The sequence below is a fragment of the Haliotis cracherodii genome, unplaced genomic scaffold, assembly GCF_022045235.1.
Source record: "Haliotis cracherodii isolate W230 unplaced genomic scaffold, xgHalCrac1.p SCAF_9, whole genome shotgun sequence".
In the NCBI taxonomy this organism is placed as follows: domain Eukaryota; kingdom Metazoa; phylum Mollusca; class Gastropoda; order Lepetellida; family Haliotidae; genus Haliotis; species Haliotis cracherodii.
Genome location: NW_027266343.1, coordinates 11858225 through 11871954, shown reverse-complemented (window position 1 = coordinate 11871954; position 13730 = coordinate 11858225). Strand labels below are relative to the sequence as shown.

The 13730-nt window shown below is 40.7% G+C and overlaps 1 protein-coding gene across 1 annotated transcript; it reads left to right on the top strand.

The window, feature by feature from the left end:
* Positions 1–886: 886 nt before the first annotated feature.
* On the top strand, positions 887–11547 carry LOC139452588 (N(G),N(G)-dimethylarginine dimethylaminohydrolase 1-like). Its single transcript, XM_071234112.1, has 5 exons — positions 887–1186; positions 4482–4587; positions 5271–5464; positions 6511–6642; positions 10683–11547. The coding sequence occupies exons 1-5, from the start codon at positions 887–889 to the stop codon at positions 10800–10802; spliced, it is 852 nt and encodes a 283-aa protein (XP_071090213.1). The 3' UTR covers positions 10803–11547.
* Positions 11548–13730: the final 2183 nt, after the last annotated feature.

Here is a 13730-nt window from a genome sequence, read left to right as displayed (position 1 = left end):
GTCCAAGGTCTGCATCACTATTCAATTTCGATCTAGACGTTGTAATTAGTGCTCTGTATTAAACAGGGACATTTTCTATATATCTTATGTAGGCGATCACTAACAATCCGAGACAATTGTGCTCACTCGAATGGGTTCGAATACCTGTTGGGACTCTAGAATGTGTACTTTACTAAGAAAGTGTTATCCCAAATATAACTTTGTAAATGGCATCGTGTATTCATAGATTGTTATGCATAATAAAATTATTATCAACATACAAATGAATTGGTGTTTCAATCATTAACTTCAATGCAACTTGCAAGGACGATAAATCGCCAATACACTTGTTTGGCTGGTATTTATTTATTTAGAGAGGTACAGGGTGGAGTGACTCTGCAATCCTTACAAGCTTGAATCAGGTCAACCTAACACCACCACTGGTCTGAACAATACCCTTTATCTAGATCAGTCTGGCAGTAAATACTTATATGCCCTACATGTAGTTGGGTATATTATATTGAAGGTTATTTGAAGCATAAAATGTTTTTTTATTAATGTTATTTTCTTAAAAGAAACATTAACATTCATTTATTTCAAAACATTTTATTACATTAAAATGATAAAATCTGTGTCCTTTTGGGATTATCCAAGTTCTCGATCCTTTAGGTACATACATCCCTAAAAATACGATTAAATACGAATAACTTGTTCAAATGGAACACCTAAAAGTTGCAATGGAAATATTCAGGAGAGAACAACAGTGAAGTATCAATAAATCATACCCTGTCCCTGAATATTACATGAGATTTATTGCCAAGGGCCTCTGTGCTAGATGCTGACAAAACAAGCAGGCTCGCAACAGAGCAAGCATCACAACGCAAACTCGTGACACCGCCTTTGTTCGATGCAAGGAGTTGTGTATTCCGGTGTCATGGCTCTACGGTGTACCACAGCTATTGTTCGCAGTGTTCCTAACGTTTTTGTGGAGGCATTGAGACTAGATGGTTCTCAGGCAGTTGTGCTGGAAAAAGCGAAGAAGCAATTGACACATTACATTGAGACCTTGGAACGCTGCGGTGTCAGGGTTGTGACTCTCCCCTCAGATGAGCGGTTCCCTGACTGCCCTTTCGTTGAAGATGTAGCAGTTGTTATCGGTGCACGTGCGCTTGTCACGCGCCCTGGTCACCCGTCACGCCGAGAGGAGGTGGGTACGAAACAGTGAGATTGTTTGACCTTGTCATTTGTGATAATGACCGCGTTATGTATCAGATGACACGTGAATTTAGATCTAAGTAAATTGGCAAACTGCCATGTCATCTTGTGGCAAGTCTACATAGCCTGGTCTCCTCAGTGTTAATTTAAATTACTGACAACAGATCGAATTATTATCACAGTTAATATCAGTTGATGATGTGTGCACTGTTATAATATATGCAGTTAAAATAGTTTAATAATTTGCTGTCACATTAATCATGTTAATCACCAGGTCATTAAGCATTGTTTAACAATAACATGCATCAAAGATCATATACTACAACAGCAGTGAGCATCTGAACTAGTCTGTCATACAGACCCTAAAACAAATACATTCAATACAGCCCATGCAAGTCTATAAGGTTTGCCAAGTCTAGATTACTGCAGTATCAAAAGATGAAGAAATTAAAGTCGCTGGGCTCTTTTTTATTATGACAAGTGTTTTTTCTGTAAAATATGTTCATTTCAGAGACTAGATGTAAGTCTACAGCTGAACCCCAAGGTCTGCAAGCTGGGTGTATTGCAGTATTTGTTATGTACGCTTAACGGAACAAAATGCACTCACTTACCTTTTTGATTATTTGTGTTCTCTATATCAGATGTCATTAATTTTATCTAACTATATAAATGCATATTTTACCAGTAAAAGTTCTTTTTTTACATTAGTCATGCTGAGTGTAAGCCAGGCCTTGCACCGCTTAGCTTGACAAGGAAGAGAACTCCAGCGTACCGCGGTACAGGATAAAGTTGTACATGGAGGTCCGAATAGGACAAAAACAGGACATAATGCTCACTACCACTACCACATTAGTAATCAGCTGCTAGGATTCGTGTCACGCTTGAACTACCGGAAATCACAAATGCCCCAGTACCACGGGGTCCAAGTATAGAACCAGGGGGGATCCGGGAACTTGAAAATCGGTCTGTACAAAATATGAAAGTCAAGGAGGCCGAGGACACTGTTGTGTTTCTAAGAGGGGGAGGGGAGGGTGCGCATCCTCTAGATCCGCTAGTGAGAACTGTTAGCAGCATTTATGGATGGTATTATCGAGACATAGTGTTAAGTATGGAATGGAATTTGGAAGGAGACAAATGGAACATACCCTATTTACAAACAAGTCTCCGGTCTATTAAGCTTAGACAGTTTATCCACAGCTGTCACCGATATATGGCAGATAAGCTAAGAGACGTGGGCGTCAGCTTCTCTCCTCAGCCATTGCCCTCACCAGTGCTGAGGGAGAGGAGACATACCTAGATGAGGAAACGGTTTATTCAGCACAGTAGTCTAGTGACTTATGGTAATCTAATGAAGCACAATAGAACACCATGTGAAGAACGATATAAATATTCTGGTATATTTTGATATTTATCATGTCTGTTATCATCCCTCCAAAAGCTATCTATAATGTTCATCCATTATAACAAATACTAAAGACAGACTACACTTGCACAAGTCTCTAGGGCAATGGGGGAGCTGTTTACAAACTGTCAATTCAAATCAAGTTATTGTATCAATAAGGGTCTGTATTGTACAAGGTCTGTTTCAGTGGGAGATGAGTATATTCCATTTTTTCTCATTCCAAATTACATTCCAGTACTCCAATCCAAACTCCATTCCCAAATCCATTCCATACTTTACACTATCCCTATTATTGATCCACGTTCTGCAAATATTTGCATGCTGAAGAGTCCCCTGATCAAAGAGTAATGGTCCTGATTGCATTTTTTTCAAACAGTGGGGGCACTTAGTATTTGTGTCTCTTGTCATACAAATCAGTCGGAAAGTCTAGCCATTACAGATGTTGCTTCGTACAGTCGATGCTGTTGGGGCATTTTGGGCACAGATACTACACAAATATACCCTAACGAAAATCGAACTACATATTTCAAATGGGATAGAGTTAACATGAAGGCTAAACTAAAACTGGTTTTGTGCATAGTGAAAGTGGACTTCTACTGATCTCAATACCGTACATTGTGCCGAGCTCGGCTACATTTGTGCACCGAAAGATGCCCCAGGTACTTAAGAATTGACTTTCACTTTGTGTGAGTTCATTGGAGTATGAACCTTACTAGAGTGAGGGCCAAAGTGAATGAACGTCAGAGTTGCGACAATGTTTATACATGTATATAATTTATAATTTAGATGAGAAAGATCTGTTAGGAACTACCTCAGTAAGTCAATCACAATGACAGCGCGCCGTAATACATATACCCAGTACATCAAGTACATGATGTCAAAATGGCCGACACGATAAACGTGACGGGAGGGTTTTGGAAGTTGTTGATGAATCTGTTGCGGTTACATGTTTTGGTCATCATTGCTCAATTGGCCGATCATTGAAAGGTGATTAAAGATGTGTCCAATAGATACTAAGATAAATTCATAGATTGCTGTTGACTGTCACTGTCAGCCTGGACACGGATCGAGTCGACGCTACGATAGTTTAGATGTGCATTTCTTCGTTTTGTTCACTGGGGTTTTGTTCACTGGGATGGGTCATAGCGAGGATATTTGTGAAAGATCATACTGTCAAACCCTCTCACGTTTCTCAATGTATATTAAAACGCTGAGTTTAAGATTAAAGGTTGGAATGATCAGAAACAACACTTCTGTATGTATTCATGCTGGGGAATCTCCCAGGGGTTTTCCCAGGAATGTGAAAGTAGTCCGACAGTGTTGACATCATTTCAAAAACGTATGAATGTCAAATTGTGTCGTTCATATACTTATGAACGTCAATTTGGCTGTGACCGACCCTTGTCCAATGGAAACTTAAAAAATTACATTTGTATGTAATTGGGGGCTCTTCTCAGAAGTATATCCGCCTTCAGTAATCCCATTAGCCATGGTCATACACACTTGTACATATTAGCTATGTAGCAAGTATAAGCTTTATACACAATATATTGTGCAGAGTTGCGTCCCTTGGGCACACCAGAAACATATGATTGTGGGTTCGAATCCCGGTTCACCCCGATTATGTTTCTAGGTTTGTCAGCACCATACCCGTGCTCATGGGTTTCACCGAAGTGGTAAACGTCTGAGACCTGCATCACTTCAGGCTTTCCTCCCACATTAAGCTGACACACCGTGATATAACTGGAATACTGTTAAAAGTGGCGTTAAACCCAACTCACTCACTCACTCACTTCCTCATTGTTTTGTTCATGGTGTTAATCATTGTTTTGATCGCTTATTAAATTATCATCGTTCTTGTCATTGTGTTGATGTTGGTGTATAGGTCGGGGTGATGAGGGAGGCGCTGAAGTTGCTGCAGAAGGCCCCTCAGATCTACGAGATGGAGGACCCAGAAGCCTGTGTGGACGGAGGGGATGTCTTATTTACAGGTAACTATGGCAACCACAGCCAATCTTGCCAGGGTGTCATTTACTCATGATGTTATTTCATAGTATCTTCTCACATTGTTGAAGATGAAAAACATTTACATTTTTTATGGCATCTACACTGGTCATGTTAGCACCTGGCAAAGGAATGGTATCACTTTCAGTTTCTTCAAGTTTGACCAGTTACACGACATGGAGTCGATGGCTTGTATACAAGTTTGCTTTATACAGGTAGATATATATATACACAAGAAGTAATATGTGCCAAGTTATAGTAGTGGTGGTGCCCCAGAGCACACCAAACCTTACTCTAGCTAGGGTAAGAACTTCTCCACTGATTTTCGTCTCCAGGACCAATTCTGACATTTGTCTCAAAAATGAGTCAGCTCTCAAACAGAATTTTAACATTTTCAAATTTGTTTCTGTCAAACATTTCTTAATAATATTAATTGTTTTTCTGATTTTTTTTACCTTGCAAATCAGGGCAAACTCTTCTTTAATAAATGAAACAAGGAACACAATTACCAGTATTAAAGAGTTGTTTTTGTCAGGATTTTAGAAATGGAATTTGTCCTTCTAATTTTTAGGACTGATTGTGATTGTCCAACAGTGACCATAGAGCAGTGGTATGATTATCATGATTATGTAGCATTCCTGTGATGATTTGAGCAAGGTGGATGTTTCAGGTCGGGAGATATTTGTTGGTCAGTCAAAGAGAACCAATGAAAAAGGTGTGCAGTGCTTGGCAAAAACATTCCCAGAATTCTCTGTGACGTCATTTCCTGTGAGAGACTCGCTGCATTTAAAGAGCCTGGCAACCATGTGTGGAGAGGACATGATAGCTGTTGGAGGGGATCAGGAGGCCATGGAAACTCTCAACGTATGCAGCAGATCACATCTCTCATTTTCTCAGATTCCTAAACCAATGGGAACACGGATGGCCCAGTCATCTAAGGCGTTGCAATTTGAAACAAAACCTATGATCGTGGGTTAGAATCCTAGTTCTCCCCAATTGAGTATCTAGGTTTGTCAGCATCATGGGTTTCACCGAAGTGGTAAACGTCTGAGACCTGCATGACTTCGGGCTTTCCTCCCACATTAAGCTGACACACCGTGATATAACTGGAATACTGTTCAAAGCGGCGTAAAACCAAACTCACTCACTGTTATGTCAGGAATGTAAAAGTGTGTACCTTACCATGCTTACTCCTGAAAACATATATTTAACTTTTGCATGAAAGCAGTATGCATGCAGAAGTAACTGAAGCAGACATAAAATATTCACACACTCCTTAAATAAACCATTAACAGTTTCCAATAACCTTCTCAAACCTAAACAAAAGAGATAACTGGTAATTCCTTGTATGTTGGATGTTCTCCCGTTATGATTTGGTCATCCTAAGTTACACCATGTACAATAATTAGGCATCAGTAATGAATTATTTAGTCACTGGGGTGGTTTAAGCAGGAATATGTGGGAATATATGAGATGACTGACTCACATAATCACTCCTACATACACACACATTCACTTACTCATACACACTAACTCATACACACAACCATTCACTCACTCATGCACACACATTCACTCATACATACACACATTCACTCATTAACACACATGCACTCACTCATACACACATTCACAAACACATTCACTCATACACACATTCACTCATACACACATTAACAAACACATTCACTATGACACACACACACACAAATTCACTATGACACACACCGACTCATTCAATCACTCATACACATTCACTCACTCATACACACAACCACACACACACTCACTCATACAGACACACACTCACTCATACATTCACTCATACACACACACTCACCCATACACACAACCACTCATACAGACACACACTCACTCACTCACCCACTCACTTTGACCCTTGTCCACAGAGGATGAAGTCCCAGGCCAAGTTCAAGTACGAGTACGTCCAGTTGGACAACAACGCTGCTGCGAATGTGCTTCTGGTCAACGGCAACGTGTTTGTGAAGCCTGGCGATGAGATCGGCCACAACAACTATGATGTAAGTCACTGATACGTCACACATCTGTATTGAATGGCCCCTACTACTATGATGTAAGTCACTGAGACGTCGCACATGTATTGGGTGGCCCCTACTACTATGATGTAAGTCACTGAGACGTCAGACAAGTGTATTGGGTGGCCCCTACTACTATGATGTAAGTCACTGAGACGTCACACGTGTATTGGATGGCCCCTACAACTATGATGTAAGTCACTGAGACGTCAGACAAGTGTATTGGGTGGCCCCTACTACTATGATGTAAGTCACTGAGACGTCACACGTGTATTGGATGGCCCCTACAACTATGATGTAAGTCACTGAGACGTCAGACAAGTGTATTGGGTGGCCTCTACAACTATGATGTAAGTCACTGAGACGTCGCACATGTGTATTGGGTGGCCTCTACAACTATGATGTAAGTCACTGATACGTCACACATGTGTATTGGGTGGCCTCTACAACTATGATGTAAGTCACTGAGACGTCACACGTGTATTGGGTGGCCCCTACTACTATGATGTAAGTCACTGAGACGTCACACGTGTATTGGATGGCCCCTACAACTATGATGTAAGTCACTGAGACGTCAGACAAGTGTATTGGGTGGCCTCTACAACTATGATGTAAGTCACTGAGACGTCGCACATGTATTAGGTGGCCTCTACAACTATGATGTAAGTCACTGAGACTTCAGACACGTGTATTGGGTGGCCTCTACAACTATGATGTAAGTCACTGAGACGTCACACGTGTATTGGATGGCCTCTACAACTATGATGTAAGTCACTGAGACGTCACACGTGTATTGGATGGCCCCTACAACTATGATGTAAGTCACTGAGACGTCAGACAAGTGTATTGGGTGGCCTCTACAACTATGATGTAAGTCACTGAGACGTCGCACATGTATTAGGTGGCCTCTACAACTATGATGTAAGTCACTGAGACTTCAGACACGTGTATTGGGTGGCCTCTACAACTATGATGTAAGTCACTGAGACGTCACACGTGTATTGGATGGCCTCTACAACTATGATGTAAGTCACTGAGACGTCAGACAAGTGTATTGGGTGGCCTCTACAACTATGATGTAAGTCACTGAGACGTCGCACATGTATTAGGTGGCCTCTACAACTATGATGTAAGTCACTGAGACTTCAGACACGTGTATTGGGTGGCCTCTACAACTATGATGTAAGTCACTGAGACGTCACACATGTGTATTGGATGGCCTCTACAACTATGATGTAAGTCACTGAGACGTCACACGTGTATTGGATGGCCCCTACAACTATGATGTAAGTCACTGAGACGTCAGACAAGTGTATTGGATGGCCCCTACAACTATGATGTAAGTCACTGATACGTCACACATGTGTATTGGGTGGCCTCTACAACTATGATGTAAGTCACTGAGACGTCAGACAAGTGTATTGGGTGGCCTCTACAACTATGATGTAAGTCACTGAGACGTCACACGTGTATTGGATGGCCCCTACAACTATGATGTAAGTCACTGAGACGTCAGACAAGTGTATTGGATGGCCCCTACAACTATGATGTAAGTCACTGATACGTCACACATGTGTATTGGGTGGCCTCTACAACTATGATGTAAGTCACTGAGACGTCGCACATGTATTAGGTGGCCTCTACAACTATGATGTAAGTCACTGAGACTTCAGACACGTGTATTGGGTGGCCTCTACAACTATGATGTAAGTCACTGAGACGTCACACGTGTATTGGATGGCCTCTACAACTATGATGTAAGCCACTGAGACGTCACACGTGTGTATTGGATGGCCTCTACAACTATGATGTAAGTCACTGAGACGTCACACGTGTGTATTGGATGGCCCCTACAACTATGATGTAAGTCACTGAGACTTCAGACACGTGTATTGGATGGCCTCTACAACTATGATGTAAGTCACTGAGATGTCACACATGTGTATTGGGTGGCCTCTACAACTATGATGTAAGTCACTGAGACGTCACACGTGTGTATTGGGTGGCCTCTACAACTATGATGTAAGTCACTGAGACGTCACACGTGTATTGGGTGGCCTCTACAACTATGATGTAAGTCACTGAGACGTCACACGTGTGTATTGGGTGGCCTCTACAACTATGATGTAAGTCACTGAGACGTCACACATGTGTATTGGGTGGCCTCTACAACTATGATGTAAGTCACTGAGACGTCACACGTGTATTGGGTGGCCTCTACAACTATGATGTAAGTCACTGAGACGTCACACGTGTATTGGGTGGCCTCTACAACTATGATGTAAGTCACTGAGACGTCACACATGTGTATTGGATGGCCTCTACAACTATGATGTAAGTCACTGAGACGTCACAAGTGTATTGGGTGGCCTCTACAACTATGATGTAAGTCACTGAGACGTCACACGTGTATTGGGTGGCCTCTACAACTATGATGTAAGTCACTGAGACGTCACACATGTGTATTAGGTGGCCCCTACAACTATGATGTAAGTCACTGAGACGTCACACGTGTATTGGGTGGCCTCTACAACTATGATGTAAGTCACTGATACGTCACACATGTGTATTAGGTGGCCCCTACAACTATGATGTAAGTCACTGAGACGTCACACATGTGTATTAGGTGGCCACTACTACTATGATGTAAGTCACTGAGACGTCACACATGTGTATTAGGTGGCCCCTACAACTATGATGTAAGTCACTGAGACGTCACACATGTGTATTAGGTGGCCACTACTACTATGATGTAAGTCACTGAGACGTCACACATGTGTATTAGGTGGCCCCTACAACTATGATGTAAGTCACTGAGACGTCACACATGTGTATTGGGTGGCCTCTACAACTATGATGTAAGTCACTGAGACGTCACACATGTGTATTGGATGGCCTCTACAACTATGATGTAAGTCACTGAGACGTCACACATGTGTATTGGGTGGCCCCTACAACTATGATGTAAGTCACTGAGACGTCACACATGTGTATTGGATGGCCTCTACAACTATGATGTAAGTCACTGAGACGTCACACGTGTATTGGGTGGCCTCTACAACTATGATGTAAGTCACTGATACGTCACACATGTGTATTGGATGGCCTATGATGTAAGTCACTGAGACGTCACACATGTGTATTGGATGGCCCCTATTACTATGATGTAAGTCACTGAGACGTCACATACGTGTAATGGGTGGCCTCTACAACTATGATGTAAGTCACTGAGACATCACACACGTGTATTGGGTGGCCTCTACAACTATGATGTAAGTCACTGAGACATCACACACGTGTATTGGGTGGCCTCTACAACTATGATGTAAGTCACTGAGACGTCACATACGTGTATTGGGTGGCCTCTACAACTATGATGTAAGTCACTGAGACGTCGCACATGTATTAGGTGGCCTCTACAACTATGATGTAAGTCACTGAGACTTCAGACACGTGTATTGGGTGGCCTCTACAACTATGATGTAAGTCACTGAGACGTCACACGTGTATTGGATGGCCTCTGCAACTATGATGTAAGTCACTGAGACGTCACACGTGTGTATTGGGTGGCCTCTACAACTATGATGTAAGTCACTGAGACGTCACACGTGTGTATTGGATGGCCTCTGCAACTATGATGTAAGTCACTGAGACGTCACACACGTGTAATGGGTGGCCACAATGGCAGCTGATCTGAGCATATTGCAGGGTTGATGTGTGTTATATCTCCATTTGGGAAGTGTTTGCAAAAACTGGGCAAACATTTGGAGAGGCTCGTACCTTTTTCTATGCAAATTTTAAAAAGAGATCCATAACAAGCATGGTTAGTCTCAACAAGTGGTTAGTAACAAGCAAGTTGTCTCCCTTGTTTGAACATTATTTCAAATAACTTAACTGAAGCACACGTTCAAAGTTCTAATTCAGCTTTTCACCACCCCTCAATAACTTCAACCTTTAATATTTTACTATTGGTAGATTAATTTAAAGGTTTTCGGTTGAAAAATCATAATTTACATTTTTTTCAGATTCTAAAGAAGCGTGTGAAGGGGAGAGTGATCGATGTCCCATTCTCAGAATTCTACAAGGTGGATGGTTGTCTCACCTGCTGTTCGGTGCTCATTAATCAGGAGGCTGTCTCGGGATGAACACCTTCACTCTATACACCTGCTCAAATCTCAAAACAACTGCTTAAAAAAATAATAGTCTTGGTTCTCAGGCACTGTCCCCATCATCTTAAAGTCTGTCGCACATTTTGTTTTTATTTCCATTCTCTAAAAAATGAAAAAAATCCTAGTGGTTAAAAACAATGCAATCCAAAATATCACCCTTTGCACTGCTTTACTGTGCATCTCATGTTTTGATCATGGCGGCAATAGTTTGTACGCTTGTTTACGTAGAGAGGCCCTTTCCCAGGTTGATGGTACACAACTGTTTATTTGGTTACATACTAGTTTGAACAAGCCCCACCGCTTCCCCCCCCCCCCCAAAAAAAAAGAAAACACCCCCCGCCCGTACTATATTTTCAAAAGTCATTACCTGAGAACCATTTTTTTCATATTTTTTAAGCCAAATTCAGTTTTCCTTACCTCTATATTTGTATTTGCAGAAAATTATTAGCTGCCGTGTCGATGGATAATTATTCTGCCCTTGCAAACAAGTGATCATGTCTATTGTCATAGTAAATAAGGTACCTACCTGCGTAGGTAGATATTTTGATAAATGGTTTTAAAATCATACAGCTAGGTGATAATAAGGAATTCTTCACTATGATTGATTTTATGATTTTTGAAATGTAAAATAGTGAAGTACTGTTTTTTCCCGAATGCCTCTTTTTTTATGATCATCGCAGTGTTGGGTGATGTGAGCTTCCGGCACACCCGGCACACCCGGCACACCCGGCACACCGGTGATGCTGCTCGTTAAGTCATCTACCTCTCCGTTGTTACCCATATAAACCAGGTCACTCATTTCAGGATGTGTTAAGTGAAAGTCGTATTGCTTTGTCCTGATCAGACCCAGATCAAGCTTCAACTTTTTTTTACTCTTCGGGCAGGTTTATTTGTAAAACAAAAAGAATATCTATTTTGTGTCAGATATTGTTTAAATCAAAGGGTTAACATTGTATTTTCATTAAATTATATGATTTATGAACATTTCACTTGTATAAATGTACATGTGTGATTGGTTATAGGAACATGTTTTTGGTTAAAGCTGAGGGTCATATTATGAAAACATGATTGGCCTCTCAAGTCTCTTTATCTTCTACCACAAGTATATACTGTAAAACGTGAAATTAACGCGAGCTTGAATTAAATGCGAAAAAGTGAGTGGTCTTTGCTCGCATTATTAAACATCGCATTTATATCAACAATAAAACATTTTGGATAGCAAAAATACCAACTTAGACATACGCTGAAAACAAACAACTATGTTCGTTCGTTCGTTCGGGGATTTAACATGCGCTTTCCGCATGTAATAAATTACATTTAGCGTATCTCGCACACAGTGAAGTACTTATACTAAATAGGGGGAAAAAAAGCGTAATGAATAAATAAGAAGTGCGACCCCAAAAAATGTAAATTAGGTAAACCTAAAATGATAATCTAGGGGGGGGGGGTTTGGCTGGGTGGGAGGGGGTGAGGGGATTACAGTATATAAGACATTGTTACATTTCAAGATGGTATGTCGTGGCTGTTATGGTTTCAATATATATGATTATGTTATGAATTCAGTCCAAATAATCAAGTACTATGAGACCAGGGCCCCGTTCCACAAAGCGATCTTAGTGCTAAGAACATCTTAGTCTATGTTAAAATGTGAGAGTCACAATTGCCTGAACACTAAGATTGCTTTGGGGATTGAGGCTCACGGATTTATCAAGGATTCTAAGTTTTGCCATTGGCATGTCAATTTGGAAATATTCCCCATAGGGGTATGGATATTGGTGAATTATTTTCAGTAATTCTCAAGTGTTATTCTTTTTGCTTCATGCTGATTGGCCATGTTGTAGAAATTGTTACATTGTATTCATTGTTTGTGAAGATGCCCCCATCCTGCAGTGTGATGGTCGCAAACAACCGAGGATGACGTTATCCATTGTTTATGACATGACATGACAGTGGTTTATGTGCGGTATTTTCAACAATTGATTAGCTACTATCAAGATCAGGAACAATTTTCTACATTTTCTCAGAAAAATTACTCAGGGGAATATGAAGAATAACCAACTCACAAATCTGAGTTGTGGATTATCTGTTTTAAATTTGTAAAATCTGAGCCTGGCACTTCCTCGTAACTTGCAGTTTATTCTTTAAATAATCTGTGTGTTGTTCTAAATCAGGATTTTCTAAAGTTGTATGAAATGTGATTTATTTTGTTTCTAATTTGTGAATTTTTGCTGCATTTGCTGCAGACTTGGTGCCAAACATCAGCCTCTGAGCTGGTCTGGATAAATCCCTGTGGACATTCAAGAGATTTATTTTGGAATATTGTGTCTTTATGTTCTTGAAGATCACAATCCCTTGTGTGGGATTGTTATGTGTTTGTTGGTTACGGTATTAGGTGTATTTTCTATATAGGCGTCTACCTCTTATAGAGTGTTGTATTTTTACCTTGATGTCAAGTTGTCAGATACCCCTTTTGCAAAATGACGACAGACAAAAGCTACTTACGACAATATACAGGGAGAAAATTGAAGCTTGTTTCTATCGGTGCATAAAATTCCCCAAATTACAGTCAGACAACCAGACTGGCAACATTGCAAAGTTACGTGACTAATAAATTTTGCCAGCCCTGAATTTTATAGACTAACAAACAAAGTAACAAAATGGTCAACATAAGAATAGTACTGTTTAATGTTAGTTCCTAGAAAATGATAATAAACTAATGATTTGTGAACTTATTTATTTTAACTCCAGACCATGGGGCATGCAATTTTTCAAAACTCTGCATCCGTCTGCAAAATAGATCATGGTGGGCAAGCAGGTATTTTGAACTCTGCCATTATATCAGATCTGTGTTAGTAAGCATGCAACAGATTACCACACTGTTCGGGGGTACCAAGATTCAAGTAC

Bases quoted from the DNA above. Each gene is read 5' to 3' on its own strand.
- LOC139452588 (XM_071234112.1), top strand. From the start codon at position 887: ATGCAAGGAGTTGTGTATTCCGGTGTCATGGCTCTACGGTGTACCACA. The intron at 4,588-5,270 runs GTAACTATGGCA...TGGATGTTTCAG, and splicing joins AGGGGATGTCTTATTTACAG to GTCGGGAGATATTTGTTGGT. The intron at 5,465-6,510 runs GTATGCAGCAGA...CCTTGTCCACAG, and splicing joins AGGCCATGGAAACTCTCAAC to AGGATGAAGTCCCAGGCCAA.